Source organism: Ovis aries, chromosome 6 (genome assembly GCF_016772045.2).
Source record: "Ovis aries strain OAR_USU_Benz2616 breed Rambouillet chromosome 6, ARS-UI_Ramb_v3.0, whole genome shotgun sequence".
Classification (NCBI taxonomy): domain Eukaryota; kingdom Metazoa; phylum Chordata; class Mammalia; order Artiodactyla; family Bovidae; genus Ovis; species Ovis aries.
Window position 1 is genome coordinate 13,313,900 of NC_056059.1, and position 22,483 is coordinate 13,336,382.

The window sequence follows — 22,483 nt, forward strand, 5'->3', positions numbered from 1 at the left end:
TATGTATTATAGCAAGCTATGTAACTGCTTGATATCTTCTTATAGAGGACTGTAAGATTTTGGACAGCAGGGACAGACCTAACATCCTTTTTAGGAAGAATTTTCCAAATGAACTACAGCTAATTTTATAGAACAATGGCTTTTCTTTTGAAAAATCTGAGGAAGTTATCTCTTTAAATGGCTACTAAGGTATATCCTATAAGTGACAATTGAAAATAAATTTCTCATTTTAAGAGCTACTTTTTATATATCCAAGTATATACTTTCTATATCCAAGTGAAAATGTAAAGGAGAGTTACATTATTAGTAACCTTCCACCAAAGGATAGTTAAAATTGAAAATGTGATTGATTGATCTCTTGTTTAAAATACAGTATCTTTTCACTGGATAAAGAGCAAATAATTAACTAATGCACTGTTCAGCCTGCCTTTTTTTGCCAGATAATCCTGAAATAACTATTTATACTGTTTGTGCATCCACTTAACTAATCTGAAATCTAAAATACGGATTATCTGCTTTGCAAGTTGCTACATATACAGGTCATTAAGTGATTTCTTGGTTTGGCTGTGCTGGGTCCTTGTTGCTGCAAGCGGGCTTTCTCTAGTTGCAGCAAGCAGGAGCGCCTCTTCTTGTGACGTATGGGATTCTCATTTAGGTGGCCTCTCTTGTTGAGGCAGAATGCGGGCTCTAGGTGTGTGGGCTTCAGTCGCTGCAGAACACCAGCTCTAGAGCCAGGGCTCAGTAGCTGCGGCACATGGCCTTAGCTGCTCTATGGCACATGGAATCTTCCCAGACCAGGGATCCAACCTGTGTGTCCTGCATTGGCAGGTGGCTTCTTAACCACTGGACTGCCAGGGAAGTCTGGTCATTTAAGTGATTTTAAGAATTACTGGCTCCAGTATTCTTGCCTGGAAAATCCCATGGACAGAGGAGCCTGGCGGGCTACAGTCCATGGGGTCACAAAGACTCAGATAAGACTTAATGACTAAACAACAAAATAACAAAATCTCTTAATCCACAATAAAAACTTAATCTGTAATGAAAAGAAAAAAAGAAAAAGAATTATTGGGAGGCTTCCTTGGAGGTCCAGTGGTTCTCCCAATGCTGGGGGTACAACTTCAAATCCTGATAGGGAAAATAAGATCCCAAGTGCCACATGGCATGACAAAAAAAAAAAAGAACCCTTGAATGACACATTGCAAAAATCAGCTCAAAGTGACTGACAAACAAATGTCAAAATGATAGGATTTTTTAAAAAATAGGAGAAAATCTTTGTGACTTTGGATTAGAGAAAGATTTCTTAGATACAACAAAAGGACCACTCATTAAAGACAAAACTGGTAACTGGATTTGATCAAAAAAAAAAAAAAAAACCTTGCTCGAGAAAAACACCAGAAAGAGAATTAAAAGAGAAGAAATAGACAAAGACAAAATATCAAGTCATATATCTAACAAAGAGCTTGTCTCCAGAATATATTAAAAAAACTCTCTCAATAAAAGGAAAACAACAACTCAATTTAAAAGATGGCCAAAATATATGGACACCTCAACAAAGAAAATGTTGCCAAAAGCACTGAACATCTTTGTTATTAGAGAAATACAAATTAAAATCACAATGAAATGCCTCAGTGGATCCATTAGCATGACTAAAACAAGGCGGGGAAAGGCCTTACCAGACTTGGAGCAATAGAAACTCCCACTCATCCTTGGAAGGAAGGCAAAAGCGGTATAGCCACTTTGGAAAACAGTCTGGCAGTTTCTTATGAAGTTATACAGATATTTACTACATGGTCCAGCAATCCTACTCCTCGGTATACATCGAAGCGAAGTGAAAAATCTATGTTTACAACCTCTACACAAATATTTAATAGCTACTTTATTCAAAATTGCCCCAACCTGGAAACAACCCAAATGTCCTTTTTCTAAATGGCTAAACACTCACACAGTGAAATACGACTCAAATAAAAAGGAACAAAATATTGACAGATGCAAGAAGTTAGATAGCTATTAAGGACACTACGTTGAGTAGAAAAAAAAAAAAAAAAACAGTTTCAAAGGGTAATGCTCTGAATGATTCCGTGTATATAGCAGTCTGAGAAAGGCAAAAATATAGGGATACAGGACAGCTTACTGGCTGCCAGAGGCTGGAGGTAGGAGGATTTGTTTGACTCCAATGGCATAAGCACAAGGGAAGTTTCCAGGAGCTAGAACTGTACCATACTTGGATTGTACTGATAAGATACACAACTCTAAGATTCTGTCAAAATTTATCAAAAATATAAAAAAGTGAATTTTATTGTATGTAAACTAAAAAAATCAAAGATTGAAACCAATTATATCAATGAATCACTATATTCACGTATTGCTTTTCTCTCTCATCCTTTCACCATCTAAAGGAATGAATCCTCTTTTTGTAACTCAAATACTTTACATAAAAAGAAAATTCAAAACTATAACTTACTTTAACAAGCATAAACAAAGAATAGAATTAATACTGGAAGAAACTTAAAAACCTTGAAAATGAAAGCCGACTATTTATTTATTCCTGAATAAGAAGCCTCTCCATTAATTCAACTCATTCTCAAAATTAATTATTATCTCAGCTCATACTCAGGAGCAACATGGAAAGAGCAGGAATAACTGAGGAGCACGCAGAGAAAACCAGGGCTTCCCTGGTGGCTCAGATGGTAAAGAATCTGCCTGCAATGCACAAGACCTGGGTTTGAGCCCTGGGTCAGGAAGATCCGCTGGAGAAGGGAATGGCAACCCACTCCAGTATTCTTGCCTGGAGAATTCCATGGATCAGAAGAGCCTGATGGGCTACAGTCCACGGGGGTTACAAAGAGTTGGACACAACTGAGTGACTAACACTTCACATCAGGGAAAACAAGAGCTAAATGAGCGCCTTAGTTTCTCCTCTTAGCAACCATGAAGCTGGAGAAATGCTATCTTAAAGAATACAGAAGTAGAAAGGGAATTCAAGTCATTCTCATTTGATGAAGTGATATAATGAAAATTATTTCAATTCTGTTGTAAATCCTACAGTTAAGGCAAACTAAAGGAGAATTCCTGAGAACAGTTACACATGGCTCAAAGGAGCAAGGGTACTAAGATCTCCCCCAATAGTCACAAATTAGAAGACCAAAAAACAATAGTGAGTGTGAAATAAGGCATCAAGACCAAGTTTTAAATGCCCACGTTGCATAGTTGCAACTTTCTAGCTATGACTTTGAGGATGTAGGTTAGTTTCTCTAAACCCACACTTCTCATCTGGAAAATGGGAATAATAATAACATCTCCTTCACAGGACTGTTGGGAAAACTGTGCCTTGCTTGGCATCACACCTGCCCATTGTAAATATTTTATTATTACCATCTGGGATGTCTCTGAGTTTCTACAGCAAAGAAAGAATGAACACTGGTTTGCTGCCAGAAATGAAATAACACTAATACCCACAGATCTTGGAAAAGGATTGATCAAGAAACAAGAAAAGGACACTAAATTTTACTGGCACCAATTAAAAAGGATGTCTTATAGCTCTCCAATTCTCAAAGTAATCAATGCTTTGGATACTCCTATCATAGCTCATGGGGCTTCCCTTGTGGCTCAACTGGTAAAGAATCCACCTGTAGTGCGGGAGACCTGGGTTTGATCCTTGGGTTGGGAAGATCCCCTGGAGATCTACCCACAGAAAAGCTACCCACTCCAGTATGGAGAATATCATGGACTATACAGTCTATGGGGTTACAAAGAGTCGGACTCTTCATTTTTCATCATAGCTCATCAGAAAGATGATAAGGCCCAGAAAGATATTAGCTAAGTATCTTAACTCAAGATCTTAATCAATACTCATGTAATTAACTGATTTAAATTTTCTGGCAATAGCCATAGAAATCATACGGATCTCTTGAAGTATGTAATATATGTAGACAAACTATTTCAAAACTTAGTTGCAAAACTATCATTTCTTAATTTTTCTTTTACGTTCAGAAAATGGATAAAGAATAAATACAAAATGAAATCCAGGAAATTTGTAGTTTGGTAACTAATTTGACTTAAATGTTTTAAAAAACTAGTGAAACTTCTGTACTATAGTTATCTTGTATAGAAAATAAACAAAATATAACCTCTTGAAAGAGGAAAAAATAAATATCTATTATCTTAGGAGCCTGAGGAGACAGAGCATATTAATAAATTTTTCTTTCCCTTAACACGATAGTTATGGATAGAATGAAGATAAAGGTCATTCTCCCTTGATCGGCTCATTTTTGGAAACCTGGATTTTAACTGCATATGCAAAGGCACTGGACTCTTCCAGCTATTTCATGCTACAACAGCATTTTCCAAAAGCTAAAAAAAGAAAAGAAAAATTGCCTAAAAGATCAAGTTGTAAAAATAATATATACTGTTCAATATGTCATTCTAATAACAGATTAAGTAATTAAAAGAGAATGAAATATATTATATATCAAATGTATGTAAACATTAATTCAGTCATACAATGACTTTTTAGGTATATGCAAGTTTAGGAATTAGACTCACTATTAGAAGAATGATCAAAACAAAAAGCTGACAAATACATTTTTAAATAATGTGGAAAGGCCCCCATAGGCAATTCAAATTTCAATTACTTTAATGCTTATCCTCATTAAAAACACCTACACCTCCTAATGGATAAGATTTTTATCTTTTTCATTTCTTTATCTTTAGGATATGAAACATTACTTTGTACTGAATAACTTGAATAAATGAGTCTTCACATAGCATATTGTCATTTAAATTAGTAGTTAAATATGCATATTTACAAGATATATATACTTACTGAAAGCCTTTCTAAAATATATTTCTAGGGGCTTCCCTGGTGGCTAGGAGACACAGGTTCAGTCCCTAGCCCAGGAAGACCCCACATGCCGCAGGCCCACTACACCCTTGTGCAACAACTCTGAGCCTGTGCTCCACAGCCAGGGAGCAGCAGCTACTGAAGCCCAGCTCCATGAGAGAAGCCCCTGCAATGAGACGCCTGCACACCACACCTAGAGAGCAGCCCCTGCTCACTGCAAACAGAAAAAAGCCTGCACAGCAATAAAGACCCAGCACAGCCAAAAATAATAACATGAATAAATAAATTTTTTAAAAATAAAAAATGTTTCTATTATATAATTGCAATGATGACCAATAAGTTTATCTGTTGCTAAAACCCATGCTATGTATTTCATTAAAATCCTTCGCCTTTGGACTTTTCTGTTCTTTCAATAACACTTTTTCTGTCAATTGTGGTTTAAAAAGAGGAAAAGAATTCAGATTTTATTTTAATTCCGATTCAGTCCAGAACTGATTGGGAAAAAGAATACTAAAGAACAAGGAGAAACATGTCGGGGAAACAGTGACATAATGAAAATACACTAGAACTGGAAACTAAAATATTTCACTGCTTCGCAGGAAAACACTGTTATTCCTTCTGTTTGTTTAATTTCTGCTTTGCTCAAAATCACTTGCAGGAAAGTGGTAATGCTGCAGTCAGATGTTGTCAGTACTTCCATTCCACCTGCCTGAATGAATCAGGGAGATCAAGATGACCAATAACTCCAGCAACCCATTTCTACATCCTATGCAAATTAATGCACCAATCACTAAAAAAGTGCCTCTGTAAGGTCATATAAATGAAAGGCTAAACAGACGATATCAATTACTTGTATGTTGCAGCATGATGTCATTTACACAGCTTCTAATTAGGACGTCCTCTAAGTAAAGTATCTACTCTGCAAAACATCAATGACCTTTCATGCAAATTTTTTCTAGTAGCTATTTTCAAATACTATTTCTTAAATCAGCAGAATTATCCTAAATATAGAATCCGACTTCAGAGAGAGTCCTATGAGTATTTACATTCTACTAAAATATTTTACTAACATAAATATTCTACTAACATATTTTACTTCCTCAATGCTTATATAACTATGCACACATATATACATACATATTAGCCAAATAGGAATGAAAATTATTTTTCCTGTAGGATATGATTTTTTTTTCTATTGCAAATAGTAATTTTGTCTTCATTTTTAGATGTCTAAATATCACAAATATAGGTGTAATGATGTCAGCTACCAGTTTTTCAGGGGAAATAAAACAGCTCCAAGTGCAATTAAAAACGTATTGTCACAAAATTAGAGTCTTGGATTCTATAAGCATTTAAAACCCTAACAATTTCATTGAGACATAGAGGGCCATTTAAAAAAAAGTACACATTGATTTTTTTTTAGTCATTACATTAAAAATGCACATAAACAAAGGTTATCCCTAAAATAACATTATCAATACACATTAAAATTCAAATATGGCAAAGACCTTCTTAAGTGTCAACCAAATTTTACTGTTATGTCATAAATTCTAAAGCTTCTGGGTTCTTCAAAATTTCCCCACAGCTTGGAGAAAAACCATTCTGTTTGACATGATCTTCCTGCTCCATTATCCAATTTTATCCTATTTCTCAACAGGAGTTCAATTATCTTTGGTAAAGAGGTTGCCTATGGCAGTCAGGGGATCATATTGTCACACTCATACACTACCCTGCGCAGGGCACACTGACACTTGTGTTACTACTGCGATAACCGAAAGTGCTAATGCTATAGCTCCTGACAATGCAATAGTAGCACAAAAAGGAGGAGGAAAAAAGAGCTCTTTCAGATACCGAATCACAGATCACAACCAGATGGAGTACTCTCATGTTTTAATATTACCATATAAACAGAAAACAGGGCTTATTCAGACAGCCAAAGACATGTGCATCACCGCCCGCCCTCCCCTTGCACTGCTGGGGAAAAACTGTGTCTCTGCAGACGTCGGGAGAACAGGAACACATGTTTTCTTTCTAGTACTAAGGTCTAATACAGGGCTGCAATTGTTGGGTGTAGCTCTCTCTGAAAGTTGAGAACTGGTAAGCAACCTCCAGACACGGTTACTCCTCTCCCGAGGGCGGGAGGTGAATGCTGCCAGCCGTCCCTCTCAAGGTCGTCAAGGGGATGAGGGTCTAGGGTAGATGTCCCCCATCAGGGCACCACGGGCTCCTTTTTCCTGGTGTAGCGCCGCAGTGGGTCATGTGATAGCTGGGCGTGTGCCTCTGTGCGCGACGGGGGGATGAGTTTGTGGGGTGTCTTTTGAGCCTGCTCATGCATGTATGTGTGCGCAGAAGTTACACGCCTGCTTTTGGAGAAAGCGTTTTTCTAAGAGCGCGTGTGTGTTTCTGTGCCTGTTTCTATGTGCGTGAAGCGAGACTGAGGGGAGGGGATTCCAGGAAAGGTCCTGGGCCAGGCGACGCGGCCAGGTCCGCCAGGGTCCGTCCCGCCGGTCAGCCTCTGCACCCGGGGGCGAGGACCTCGCCCTCGGGGGAGGCGAGGACAATGGGGTGCCGGCGCCCCTCCCCGCGCCCCGTGCACCCACCTGACGAATCCGCGGCGGGTTCGGCGGGGTGGAGGCCCCGCCTTCCGGGGCCGGGGAGGTGGGAGAAGCCATCTTCCCGGTGCTCCGGCTTCCTCCTGCTGTCACGCCCGGCTCTCTCGCGTCTCCCGCGGCTTCTCAGCGCCGGGCCTGCAGCCCGCGGCCCCAGGCGGGCCGGGAGGCTCCTCCGCCGCGCCCGCGGCCCCGCCCGGCCGCTCCGCCGCCGAGTGCCAGGGGCGGCCGCCCCCGGAGCTGGTCCCGCCCGGCCGGGAGTCCTGGCCGGAGCCTGTCGCCCCCTGCCCGCGCGCACCTACCTCCCGGCCGGGAGACTCGGGGCCATGGCGGGCGGGGCCGGGCGCGACCTCGGCCGCGGGGCTGGGTCGGCGGCTGCTGCTTCCCGGCGCCGCTCGCCGCGCGTGTGTCTGGATGTGCGAGCGGCGGGGCTTATTCTACCGGCGCCGGGAGAAATGCGGCTGCTTCCCTCGCTGCTGTTGGTGCTGCTGCTGCTGCTGCTGCTGCTATCGCCGGGAAAGCGATGAGCTCATGGACAGCTCCCAGAAATATGTCTATATGCACCACTGACTGCCGGCGTTCGGGAGGTGGGTGGGGATAAGGAGGCTCCTCGGCGGGCGCTCCCGCATCACGAGCAGACGTTCCCTCGGGAGGCCCCCGGCCGCTGGGGCGCGTCCGGCTCTGCCCTGCGCGTCGCCACACTCGCTCAGCTCTATTCCATTCATACCGTGCGCACACGTCCTGTTCAGAAGTGTTCGCCCCTTTCGCGTTGTGATAGGCACCCACCCTACCGCCAGCATCTGCAGACACGCATTCTTTGTTCTGCCAATCACTCCCTCTTGATAAGGAGGAATTAATTTCTGGAGTGAACGCAGTGTGAAATGCCACTGCGACTTCCACCTATGTCACATGTGAGCTGGCCAAGTGAGGTGACTTCAGCCGTGTGTCTCACACCTTGGGAGTTTCCAGCTTCCCCAAGATCCCTTCCCACCTTCTTCACTATGAGAAAGCATGTGCCAGCTACTGTACAGGGTAGGGACGGCCCCCATCCTCACTAAGACAGGTGGCATCCTTTCTGCAGCACTGAAGAACTGAAAGGGCAGGGCCAGCTTTTGCAGACCTTCTTCTGTGCCAGGCCTCGAGGCAGGAGAGGTAAACTCCCGCACAGGGGCCAGCCTTGTGTGCATCACGATTTCTCAGGAATGCAGGTGGCACTGCCATTGACTGAGGGCGAACTGCTTTCCAACACCTGATCATTATCTCCCTCAGTTGCCTCCTGGAAGTGGGAATTATTATGACTCTTTACAGATAAGAGTTCAGTTGAGTTCAGTCGCTCAGTCGTGTCCGACTCTTTGCGACCCCATGAATCGCAGCACGCCAGGCCTCCCGGTTCATCACCATCTCCCGGAGTTCACTCAGACTCACGTCTATCGAGTCAGTGATGCCATCCAGCCATCTCATCCTCTGTCGTCCCCTTCTCCTCCTGCCCCCAATCCCTCCCAGCATCAGAGTTTTTTCTAATGAGTCAGCTCTTCACATGAGGTGGCCAAAGTACTGGAGTTTCAGCTTCAGCATCATTCCTTCCAAAGAAATCCCAGGGCTGATCTCCTTCAGAATGGACTGGTTGGATCTCCTTGCAGTCCAAGGGACTCTCAAGAGTCTTCTCCAACACCACACTTCAAAAGCATCAATTCTTCGGTGCTCAGCCTTCTTCACAGTCAAACTCTCACATCCATACATGACCACAGGAAAACCATAGCCTTGACTAGAGGGACCTTTGTTGGCAAAGTAATATCTCTGCTTTTGAATATGCTGTCTAGGTTGGTCATAACTTTTCTTCCAAGGAGTAAGCGTGTTTTAATTTCATGGCTGCAGTCACCATCTGCAGTGATTCTGGAGCCCAGAATATAAAGTCTGACACTGTTTCCACTGTTTGCCCATTTATTTCCCATGAAGTGATGGGACCGAATGCCATGATCTTCGTTTTCTGAATGTTGAGCTTTAAGCCAACTTTTTCGCTCTCCTCTTTCACTGTCATCAAGAGGCTTTTTAGTTCCTCTTCACTTTCTGCCATAAGGGTGGTGTCATCTGCATATAGGCTTAAAGCTGAACATTCAGAAAACTAAGAACATGGCATCTGGTCCCATCACTTCATGGGAAATAGATGGGAAACAGTGGAAACAGTGTCAGACTTTATTTTTAGGGGCTCCAAAATCACTGCAGATGGTGACTGCAGCCATTAATTAATGCAGAAATTAAAAGACACTTACTCCTTGGAAGAAAAGTTATGACCAACCTAGATAGCATATTCAAAAGTAGAGACATTACTTTGCCAACAAAGGTCCGTCTAGTCAAGGCTATGGTTTTTCCAGTAGTCATGTATGGATGTGAGAGTTGGACTGTGAAGAAGGCAGAGCACCGAAGAATTGATGCTTTTGAACTGTGGTGTTGGAGAAGACTCTTGAGAGTCCCTTGGCCTGCAAGGAGATCCAACCAGTCCATTCTGAAGGAGATCAACCCTGGGATTTCTTTGGAAGGAATGATGCTAAAGCTGAAACTCCAGTACTTTGGCCACCTCATGTGAAGAGTTAACTCATTAGAAAAGACTCTGATGCTGGGAGTGATTGGGGGCACGAGGAGAAGGGGACAACAGAGGATGAGATGGCTGGATGGCATCACTGACTCGATGGACATGAGTCTGAGTGAACTCCGGGAGGTGGTGATGAACCGGGAGGCCTGGCGTGCTGCGATTCATGGGGTCGCAAAGAGTCGGACATGACTGAGTGACTGAACTGAACTGAACAGATAAGAAGATGACTCTCAAGAGATTACTTTGTTGCCTCTTAATTTTTCCATTGCCACAGACACCCTCGTCTGCCTCCTTTCTCTCTCCCCCAAGCTAGTATTCAATTTCTACACTGCTTTCCAGCAAGATCCTCTATAAAGTTTTAACATGACCAGTTCCTCTCTTCACATTCTTCCTTGAGCCCACAACAGGCAGGCTTTCTTCCATCTTCTCCACAAAACTTTCTCTAAATGACAAGCTTCCCAGTGACCCCTATAGTACTATGTCTAATGGTCAATTCTCGGCCCTCATTTGGCTTGTCCTCTAAACAAGAGTTTTTTAAATCACTCCTTCCTTCTTGAAAATGTCTTCCCTTAGCCTCTGGACACCATCCCCTTTTGATCATCTTCTTACCTGCCTGGTTGGTTGTCCTCAGTCCCCTTTACTTGTTCTTCCTCATCTTTCAGACCTCTAAGCTTTTAAATGTCAGAGAGTTTAGTTCTGGCTCTCCTTTTCTTCTCTATCTCAGTTGTTAATCCACAACTCTGCTGTGGATCTCACAGTTTCATTGCTTTGAATAGACTCTATATTCTGATATGTCTTTCCAAACATATGTCTCCATCTCTCATCTTCCCCATTAAGTTCAAACCCCTATTGCCAACTGTCTTCACCTCTACCTGATTGATATCTAAGAGTTTTCAAGCTGATCATGTACAAAACTGAGCTGCTTTTTATTTTTAATTGGAAAAAAACTGGGCTCTGTTTTATCTTTCACGGCCAAGTTAACTGCTCTAGTATAGCTTTTCCCACCTTTTCAGATGCCCAGGACAAAAACCTCTGAGTTATTTTCAATTCTTTATTGTTCTCATGATCCCCATTTGCTCTAACAGCAATTCATACAGAATCCAACTACTTCTATGTTCCCACCACAATGTGTCTGGTCCAAATCACCGTTATCTTTCATGTGCCTTATAGCAAAAGTCTTAAACAGTCTGCTCCTCCAGCCTTGCTGCTTACCTGTGGCTCACGCAGAGCACCTGGGAGGGCTCAAATTCCTCCTGTGTCTCCCCTTCTCTCTCAGAGTAACAACCAACGCCTCTCCGGCTCCTGATGGAAGAAGATCTATATAACCCATCCTCCATTCCTGCCCACCATGGCTTGAACTTTATTTCCAGCCAGCCCCTCACTCAGTAACCATGGCCACACTGACCTTGTTTCTATGTTTTGGTTTTGAGCATGCTAGGCCTACTCAGGTCCCCGGTCCTTTGTATCTGGACCACTCCTCCCCTAGCTATCAGCATGGATCATTCTCTTACTTCCTTCAAGCCTTGGTGCCACTATCTCCTTATCAGTGAGGTCTTGCTGATTACCCTGTTATGGGGTAAATTGTCAGTTCGGTGCAGTTTAGTCACTCAGCCTTGTCCGACTCTTTGCGACCCCATGGACTGCAGCACGCCAGGGTTCCCTGTCCATCACGAACTCCCAGAGCTTACTCAAACTCATGTCTGTTGAGTCACTGATGCCATCCAACCATCTCATCCTCTGTCATCCCCTTCTCCCGCCTTCAATCTTTCCCAACATCAGGGTCTTTTCCAATGAGTCAGTACTTCACATCAGGTGGCCAAAGTATTGGAGTTTCAGCTTTAGCATCAGTCCTTCCAATGAACACCCAGGACTGATCTCCTTTAGGATGGACTGATTGGATCTCCTTGCAGTCCAAAGGACTCGCAAGAGTCTTCTCCAACACCACAGTTCAAAAGTGTCAATTTTTCGGCGCTCAGCTTTCTTCACAGTCCAACTCTCACATCCATACATGAACACTGGAAAAACCGAAGCTTTCACTAGACAGACCTTTGCTGACAAAGTAATGTTTCTGCTTTTTAATATGCTATCTAGGTTGGTCATAACTTTTCTTCCAAGGAGCAAGTGTCTTTTAATGTCGTGGCTGCAGTCACCATCTGCAGTGATTTTGGAGCCCAAAAAAGTAGTCTGTCACTGTTTCCACTGTTTCCCTATCTATTTCCCATGAAGTGATGGGACCAGATGCCTTGATCTTAGTTTTCTGAATGTTGAGTTTTAAGCCAACTTTTTTACTCTCCTCTTTCACTTTCATCAAGAGGCTCTTTAGTTCTTCACTTTCTGCCATAATGGTGGTGTTATTTGCATATCTGAGGTTATTGATATTTCTCCCAGCAATCTTGATTCCAGCTTGTGCTTCCTCCAGCCCAGCGTTTCTCATGATGTACTCTGCATATAAGTTAAATAAGCAGGGTGACAATATACAGCCTTGATGTACTCCTTTCCCGGTTTGGAACCAGTCTGTTGTTCCATGTCAGTTCTAACTGTTGTATGTGCCCACCCCCCAAAATGCAGATATTGAAATCTGAATCCTTTTTATATCAGAATGTGACCGTATTTGGAAATAGAGTTATTACAGATGTAGTTAATTAAGTTGAGGTCATACTAGAGTAGAGTGGGTGCCTAGTCTGATATGACCAGTGTTCTTATTAAAAGGGAAAATTTGGATATAGACATATAGATAGGGAGAACAACTAGAATGTGAACATTAAGGGAGAGATTGAGACGATCTACCTAAAAAACAGCACACTACCAGATTCTAGGAAAGCAGCATGCAATAGAATCCCCTTCATAGCCCTCTACAGGAACCCTGTAGAGCTATATCACAGACTTCCAGCCTCCAGCACTGTGAGACAATAGATTTTTGTGGTTTAAGCCACCTGCTTGGTGGCTTATAGTGCCCCTAGAAAATTAATATATACTATAAGATAATAACACTCTACCCTTCTTGTTTCTATTACCTTGCAGAGCATCTCTCCTATACAATTGTCACTGTTCTGACAGAGTTTATGTATTTATTAATTGGTTTATTGACATTCACCTATCACTAGAAGGTAAGCATGAGGACAGGGAAGTGGTTTGTTCACTGTCTGTTTTCTTTTAATTTATTTATGGCTCTGCTGGATCTTTGTTGCTGTGTGCAGACTTTCTTTAGTTGCAGTGAGCCAGGGCTACTCTTCATTGCAAGTGCGCAGGCTTATAGCAATGGCTTCTCTTGCTGCAAAGCACAGGCTTTAGTCACATGGGCTTCAGCAGCTCTGGCTCATGGACTGGAGAGCTCGTGGACTCAGTAACGGTGGCGCATGGGCTTGGTTGCTCCTCTATATGTGGAATCTTCCTGGACCAGGGATCGAACCTGTGTCTCCTGCATTGGCAGGCAGATTCTTAAGCACTGGAGCATCAAGGCTGTCCAGCTCATTGTTAAAAATACCTAGAACCTCCAGCACTTTGTACAGTGCCTGACACATTGATGTTCAATAAATATTCGTTAAATGAATTAAATATTTTTTTCAAATTTGTTTGACTACAGAATCATTATTTGAATTCTAGTTCAAATCTTCAAGCCCAAACTCTATACTATAACTCAAACACTGTACTATGGTTTTCAAATGTGCAGATAAGAATTACATTCATGTTCAAATATGAAGTTACATAATAGAAACTGTTTGTTTGTTTACCCCTTACAAGCATTTCCTCTTGTCAACCAATGGGAAAACTTCTAGGATGTCAGTGTAGTATGCTGGTTAAGATGGTGAACTGAAAAGTCAGTTACTACCTTGAAATTCTAGTTAATGTTTCTATTCTTCCCCATCTGTGAAATGGAAACAATAATAGTACTTACTTTACAGTTACTGTGACTATTAAATGAGATAATGTACATAAACATTATAAACACATAATGTAAAACTCAATAATATAGTTACTGCTGCTATTGCTGCTGCTAAGTCGCTTCAGCCGTGTCCGACTCTGTGCGACCCCATAGACGGCCACCCACCAGGCTCCCCCGTCCCTGGGATTCTCCAGGCAAGAACACTGGAGTGGGGTGCCATTTCCTTCTCCAATGCATGAAAGTGAAAAGTGAAAGTGGAGTCGCTCAGTCATGTCCGACTCTTAGTTTTTAAATTCTTATTGGCGTATAGTTGATTTACGACACTGTGTTAGTTTCTGCTTTACAGCAAAGTGAATCTGTTATACATATAGCCACTCTTTTGAAAATATTTTCCCATATAGACCATCACAGAGTATCGAGTTCCCTGTGCTATACAGTAGGTCCTTATTAGTTATCTATTTTATTTATAGTAGTGTGTATATGTCAATCTCAATTTCCCAATTTCTCCCTCTCCTCTTTACTATTATTACCTATTTATGTAATAATAGCTACCTAAAAAATAAGAGGCTGAGTCATAGGAGGGATAAATTAGGAGTATGGGATTAATAAATATATACTACTATACATAGAATAAGGACTTCCCTGGTGGTCCTGACTAAAACTTCAGGCTCTCAGTGCAGAGGACCTGGGTTGTATCCCTGATCGGTGAACTAGATCCCGCATGCACCAACTGAAATTTGAATGATGCAACTAAAAAGATCCCGCAGGCTGCAAGGAAGGAGATCCTGTGTGCTGCAATAAGACCCAGGCAGCCAAATAAATGAACACATTTTTTAAATGAAGACTTAAAAAATCAGAGAAGCAGCAAGGATTTACTGCATAGAACTATACTCAACATCTTGTAATAACCTAATTTAACAGAAAATAATCTGAAAAAAATGTATACCTGAATCACTTCGCTATGCACCTGAAACTAATATGGTACTGTAAATCAGCTATACTTCAGCTTAAAAGAAAAGAAAATATAATAGGAGGCTGAAGATAAAGAGGGTTAAAAAGAAAAACTCTGTTTCAGAGAATTGGGGAAAACTTGGTAAGGCAAGCAAATGACAGTAATTCAGCTATGACTTCCTGCTCTTCTGTGTCATGACTGGGCACATGGAAATCCAGAGTCTTCAGTCGCTAGTGGCTTGGGGCATTTAATTCAAATTAACAAAAAAGAAGCATATCAATAAATAATGTTAAGGTTCGAAGTAGACAGAGAGGTAAGTAACAAATACAAAAACAGAGGTAGAGATTGGGGTTGATAGATATGGATAGGTAGATTTATAACACAATTTTGTGACTGGGAAATAGTTCCTTTTTTCATAAATCTTGGCATCACTTGTCACCTGCCACAACAGTGAAGAGTATTCTGGGAAAGTGTTTGCTCCAGGGGGTTAACTAATGACATTATTCAGTCCCTAGAATAGGCAATATTTAAAGCATAACACATCCCTTTTTTCTTTTCCATCCCATCTATCCATCCATATAACAAATACTCCAAACCTGCTCCATCCTCTTCATTCCTAAACTGGATAAAGATTCTCACCATCAGCTGAGTGGCTCAAATGAGAAACGGAACTGTAACTCTAGGCCTCTCTACACTTCTTCCACTGTATAATCTCTCACCAGACCCTGGGAACTCTCATATGGTAACATCCTGCTTCTTTTTCTCCATATCCATGGCTTCAGTCCAGGATTTCAGCTATGCCTAGTGTAGTCTTTTAATAATGACACTGCAGATATTTTTGTATCCTGGGACATCTTGCATAATTCAGCCAGAATTACCTTCCTTAAAAAAGATATTCTCTGATTTCAAAAGCCCTGATGGCTTTCCATTGCCCTCAGGATAAAATCTATAATATCCCTTTACTTTGAAGTAAAAGCCTTTCTTCATATTAATATACCTTTTGTGTTGAAGGAGATGTTTTCAAGAATGAGAGCTATATTGTTCATTCCCTAGGTCATGTCTAACTCTTTGCAACCCCATGGACTGCAGCACGCCAGGCTTCCTTGTCCTTCACTATCTCCTGGAGTTTGCTCAAACTCACGTCCATTGAGTAGGTGATGCCATCCAACCATCTCATCCTCTGTCACCCCCTTCTCTTCTTGCCCTCAGTGTTTCCCAGCATCAGGGTCTTTTCCGATGAGTCAGCTCTTTGCATGAGGTGGCCACAGTATTGGAGCTTCAGCTTCAGCATCAGTCCTTCCAATGAATATTCAGGGTTGATTTCCTTTAGGGTTCACTGGTTTGATCTTGCTGTCCAAGGGACTCTCAAGAGTCTTCTCCAGCACCACATTTTGAAAGCATCAATTCTTCGGTGTTGTTCCATGTCCAGTTATAACTGTTGCTCCTTGACGGCATACAGGTTTCTCAGGAATAGGTAAAGTGGTCTGGTATTCTCTTTAAGAATTTTCCTCAGTTTGTGGTGATCCACACAGTCGAAGGCTTTAGTGTAGTAAATGAAGCAGAAGTAGATGTTTTTCTGGAGTTCCCTTGCTTTTTCTATGACCCAACAGATGTTGGCAATTTGATTTCTGATTCCTCTACCTTTTCCTAAATCCAACTTGAACATCTGGAAGTTCTCAGTTCACACCCTGTTGAAGCCTAATTTGAAGGATTTTTGAGCATTACCTTGCTCGGATGTGAAATGAGCGCAATTGTGCGATAGTTTAAATATTCTTTGGCATTGCCTTTCTTTGGGATGGTAATAAAAACTGAGCTTTTCCAGTCTTGTGGCCATTGCTGAGTTTTCCAAATTTGTTGATATATTGAGTGCAACACTTTCATAGCATCATATTTTAGTATTTTAAATAGCTCAGCTGGAATTTCATCACCTCCACTAGCTTTGTTTGTAGCAATGCTTCCTAAGGCACACTTGACTTTATATTCCAGGATGTCTGGCTATAGCTGAGTGACCACACCATTGTGGTTATCCAGGTGATCAAGACCTTTTTTGTATAGTTTTATGGATAGCTATAAAAGAATAAAAAAGAAAAAGATGGATTTTTTCCCATATGAGAGTATAATATTTCTTTATGTTAAAGCTCACATTATTATAATTTGGGTATGAAAATGTGTAATATATTCATATGTATGAAGAGAAAAAAATTTAAAAAGTTAAATAGCACCAAGAAAAAGTATTTACACAATTTTTATGGACAGATGGAGTTAATATCCTTAGTATGAGGGGAAGACAAACACGTTATCAAAAGGAAGGAGGGATTTTAGGAAAACTCACAAAAGAATAGTGAATTCCAATGAACAGATGAAAAAAAAGTTTAGTCTCATTAAAAATAAAAGAAATTCAAAAGCAAAATACTATTTTCACTTATAAACTGTCAGAGAAGAGATTTCAAGTAATGAAAATTTCCCTAGAGCTTCAGAAAGAATATTCAGGCATTGTTGATAGAGATGTAAATTGGTTCAAACACTTTGAAGTATACTTTGTCACTCTGTACAAAAAAAACCTTAAAAATATAATTTTTGAATTGGGAAAATAATCATGAACAGGAGCAAATTCTTTTTTTACTTGCAACACTCTTTATAATACTAAAAACATAAACAAATAAACAATAAAACCTGGAAATCACCTAAATTGAGTACATCCATTATATAAACTCCATATATTGGGATGTATAATGAAATGCTATTCATGCCATTCACATACTATTTACTTTTTAGGCAACTATTTCCGGTATAGTTGTTGTCCTAATAAAATTGTTTCAAGTTATTAGTTGGTTGGGATTTTTTCTCCCTAGTGCCTGCCTTTCCCAGGCTGCCCACCACTGACCTTTTGAGCCTGTTTCCTTCTATTCCTCATTGATGTTCTGTTCCTGCCTCTCTTCAGTTTTGTTTTGTTTTTTCCTTTGGCTGAGCCACATGACATGTGGGATTTTAGTTCCCAGACCAGAAATCAAACCCTCGCCCCCTGCCTTGGAAGCTGGAAGTCTGAACCTTTGGACCAGCAGGGAAGCGCCACTTCTCAGTTCTTGAAAGCTAGCCTTGCCTGTGACTGAAGCCTCACCTGTGCTGGGTTCTCTCTGGCTTCATCTCTCTTCTTCATCTGATAACCTCCATGTACCTGGCAACACCTGCATGAAGAAAAAGCCTTCCTGACTCCCTCAGACACACTGGAGTTTTGAGCTCTGTGTCCCATAAGCACTTTTTCCTAGTTCTGTTACAATATTTGCACTCTCGTAATTTGTCTGTCTACACAGTTGGCTCCCCAAACAGACTACTAGTGCCTAACAGTTAAAGCTGGATTTTATTTTTTTCTAAATTCCCAGTGCCTAGAAGGAAATGGCAACCCACTCCAGTATTCTTGCCTGGAGAATCCCAGGATGGAGGAGCCTGGAGGGCTGCCATCTGTGGGGTCGCACAGAGTGGGACACGACTGAAGTGACTTAGCAGCAGCAGCAGCAGTCCAACTTTAAAAGAACTTAGCAGCAGCAAGTAAGAACTTTCCCAAGTAAGACAGTAGGTGTTGCGAGAGAGCATCAGAGGGCAGACACATGAAACCATAATCACAGAAAACTAGTCAATCTAATCACATGGACCACAGCCTTGTCTAACTCAATGAAACTAAGCCATGCCGTGTGGGGCCACCCTAGATGGGCAGGTCATGGTGGAGAGGTCTGACAGAATGTGGTCCACTGGAGAAGGGAATGGCAAACAACTTCAGTATTCTTGCCTTGAGAACCCCATGAACAGTATGAAAAAAAGTACTTATTAAAGCTAATGATTTAAAGAACCACAACTTGAAACAATTTTGAATCATAATCTATAACCAGAGATAGCTGACTGCATTGAAGTTCCACCAAACTGTGTGTGTGAAAGTGTGTGTGTGTGTGTGTGTGTGTGTGTGTGTGTAAGGTACGTATGTGTCTTTGTACAAATAATTTTGAGAGACCATTATATCAAATATGAAGCAGAGAAACATAAGCACAAGACTTCCCAGGTGGTCCAGTGGTTCCGACTCTGAACTCCCAGCGCTGGGGCCATGGGTTCTGTCCCTGGTTGGGGACCTAAGACCCTTCATGCTGCACAACAGTACTTTAACAAGAAAAAAAAGAAACATGACCTCATAATTCTTGATTTACAATTCTCAGAAAACAGCCAACACTTCTCAAAAGTGAATGCTTTGTTTCCTCTAAGGAAGGATTATAACTTCTTACAGACTAATTGAAATTTACACAGAAATTCATGATCTTGTGACTTTCTTAGGGTCACAAAACTCCCCCAATATTATTATATGCATCATGAATACACAATATATTTTACAGATGCATTAATTAACATTTCAAATCAAGCTTCTAGAAACACAGGGCCCCCAACCTTTCAAAAGTTTCCAGTTTAGCTCCTGTTTTCTGTTTCATAATGGAGACTCATTACCATCTTGCCAACATGCATACATATTTGTGCAGGTCCAGAAAAATAAAAGTATGTTTTTTTGGTGTGACAAACTTGGCTTTGAGTTCGGATTCTGTCTCTTATAATCTGTTACATTAAGCAAGTTACTGCTCTAAACCTCATCAGTTGTTTTGTGTGTGTGTGTATGTGTCAAGTTGGGGAAGGAGGTCTAATTGGGGTATAAAACACTGAATTATTGTGTCTGGGAATTAAGTGAGTATGAAACAATATTTAGATATTATTTTTTCATTAATCTGAAGTTCCCATTAGAATTACTCTTTCATTTGCAGGCTTTCTATCACAGATTCGGTCTTCACAACTAATACATGGGGTAGCAGAAGAACATGACACTTACGTTACAGTTAAGGAAAATAAGGCCCAGAGAAGTCTCCTTCTATGACCCTAGTCACATGGCTAGTAAGCACTGTTTGCAGAACCCTTGTCAAATACGTTGTCAGTTTTACTACTGTGGAACTTTATTAAAATTCCCAGGTGTTTTCTGATTCTGACTAAAGAGCATTCTTTTCTTTCCTTTTCTAACTCTGGGGCTTGATTTCCCTCCACCTGCTTTTACTTGTTTGCTCAGATGAGCTGAAGACCATGAACAACATGAAGCAAATGCTTCAATGTGTCCCCAGACTGTTCAGTCGCTTCAGTCGTGTCCGACTCTGTGCGACCCCACAGACGGCAGCCCACCAGACTCCCCCGTCCCTGGGATTCTCCAGGCAAGAACACTGGAGTGGGTTGCCATTTCCTTCTCCAATGCACCAGACTAGGTCACACAAAAAGTTGAATCAACTTCGTAAGAAGTTATGGGTCCGCCACTAACGTGCCATTACTCTACCCATTTTGGTGTTTCTCACGGGCCACACGCCTGAGAATGAAATACCTGTGACAGCACACTGTGCGTGATAAGGTGGGTATGGCATATGAATGCTGAGGATCATTACCTGCAGCACAGCACCTGGCAAGAGCTTTGTAGTCAGCTTGCGGGCATTTTCTCCTCTATTTCCATATATAACTGGAAAAGAATCTAAGGACCCATCTTATTCATAAGAGAAAATAGTTCTAATACAGTATAGTTGATATTTTAGCTGGGATTTGTAGTCTAAAACCCTAGTCCTTGCATTCCACAATATACCCTGTTGTTGGGGTCGCACAGAGTTGGACACGACTGAAGTGACTTAGCAGCAGCTGTTGTTGTTTAGTCCCTAAGTCATGTCTGATTCTTTGTGACCCCATGGACTATAGCCCGCCAGGTTCCTCTGTCCATGGGATTTCCCAGACAAGAATACTGGAGGGGGTTGCCATTTCCTCCTCCAGGGCATCTTCCCTACACAGAGATCAAACCCACATGTCCTGCATTAGCAGGCTGATTCTTTATCACTGTGCCACCAGGGAAGCCTAGCAAAGGTTAAAATAGTCTTTCTCCAGCTTCCAGACAAATTTGAAAAGGGTAATAAATCTCTAAAGATAATTGGGCCCATTCCCAAATAAACACACTAAAACAATGTTCACTTTTCAAACCAATATGCATAAGCTCCAAAACAATCTCAAAACTAATCAACTAAAAGGACAGGAGTTTCTGTCACACAAAACAAACCAAGAGACTGAAATTCAGATATTCTAGCTTATATAGATCTTTTTTTTTGTACTTTTATTTTTTAAATTTATTTTTAAATTGAAGGATAATTGCTTTACTTATATAGATCTTGATCCAAGTTTTATGTTCATATTAAATATAGACTGTTAGCAAACTGACATTGAAGACTACATGTTAGAACTGACCTACTGGTCTTCAATTTTATTTCCTGTCTTTTCTCTACATAAATCTTTGTAGAGCTGAAACACTCATTCTTAGATAAATCCCCACATTTATTTTGGCCTGCTAGCAAAAGTATTATTGGATTTCCCTAAACTTCTGTAACTGCCTCATCCTCTTATAATTTATTACCACTTACTGTCTATAGCAACTGTATAATTCCGACTTTTTTTTAAAGTATATATAATACTTATGTATAATGCTTATTGTACAGTATCTATATTTTATTTATATACTCTATTTCCCAGTAGCTATATCATCATCTTGAAGTCAAAGATTACGTCATATGCTTGCTTTTTTTTTCTCAAAACCCAGCACAAATGCTACAAATAGACATGAAATAAAAATGATGTTTTTTTAATTATTTGAGGGAGTTGCCAGAAAGAGAGGGAAGAAAACAATAAAAATGAACTTGATTTTACAAAGGAACTTTTTTAAAAAGTGTTATTTTGGGGCCGCCGGGTCTGGACGCAGCCGGGCCTCCGGGTCGGGACGCGCAGGGGCGACGCAGATGTGGAGGGGTTCTGGCTCACGAGGGAGTGGACCTAGAAACCCTATTTCAACGTTAGTTTCATGAGCTCAGGAACTTTCAGCTGGTTTCTCTTTCAGGAAGCCAGAACTCTTCATTCTTGTCTCCAGGGCAGGCCTTCCTCTGAGACCACACACTCTCCAAGGCCCCGAAGGACGGGCTTGGCCACCTTGGATGAACTTGAGGTGGGCCTGGGAGCTTCTTGGGTCGCGGTGGCCGAGTAGAGGGCGGAAATGGAGAGCCTCCAGCGAGGAGAGTCTACAGGCTGGAGAAGCGTGAACTAAAGACCCCAGGGAGAGGCCTGCAGGCTCTGCTCGCCGCCACCCCTCCACCCCTCCACCCCTCCACCCCTCCACCCCTCCACCCCTCCACCCCTCCACCCCTCCACCCCTCCACCCTTCCACCCTTCCACCCCTGCCACCCCTCCAGATTCCACCCTCCTTCCACCTCTCCATCCAGTCCACCCCTCCACCCCTCCACCGAGTTTAAGCATGAACTGGGCCCCATCTCCCTCTCTGAATTAGCATGTCCCCCATCCCAGGGACTTGCCATGCAAGTCTCACGTCTGTGGTCCTGTGTCTTTCCTGTCCCTCCTTTCATCTCGCTCACCCCTTCACAGACTGTTACCGTCTTCAACACCCAGCGCAGGTTGGACGTTCTCTGATCCTCCCAGGGCTTCCTGGTGGGCACCTCTCCTGAGCGGCTGTGTGCTTTGTCTCCATCTGACACAGCTGACCTTGACTTACTTTCCTTCA

General features: G+C 41.8%; 1 protein-coding gene across 2 annotated transcripts in view; it reads right to left on the minus strand.

Moving 5' to 3' along the window:
• The window catches only part of ANK2 (ankyrin 2), a 699,107-nt gene extending 691,457 nt beyond the window's left edge, over nt 1-7,650 (minus strand). For both annotated transcript variants that reach the window (XM_060416741.1, XM_060416751.1), the window contains exon 1: nt 7,441-7,650. In XM_060416741.1, coding sequence (XP_060272724.1) covers nt 7,441-7,512 — 72 coding nt within the window. In that variant the 5' untranslated portion in view covers nt 7,513-7,650. The remainder of the gene's footprint in view (nt 1-7,440) is intronic.
• Between the last annotated feature and the right edge of the window lie 14,833 nt (nt 7,651-22,483).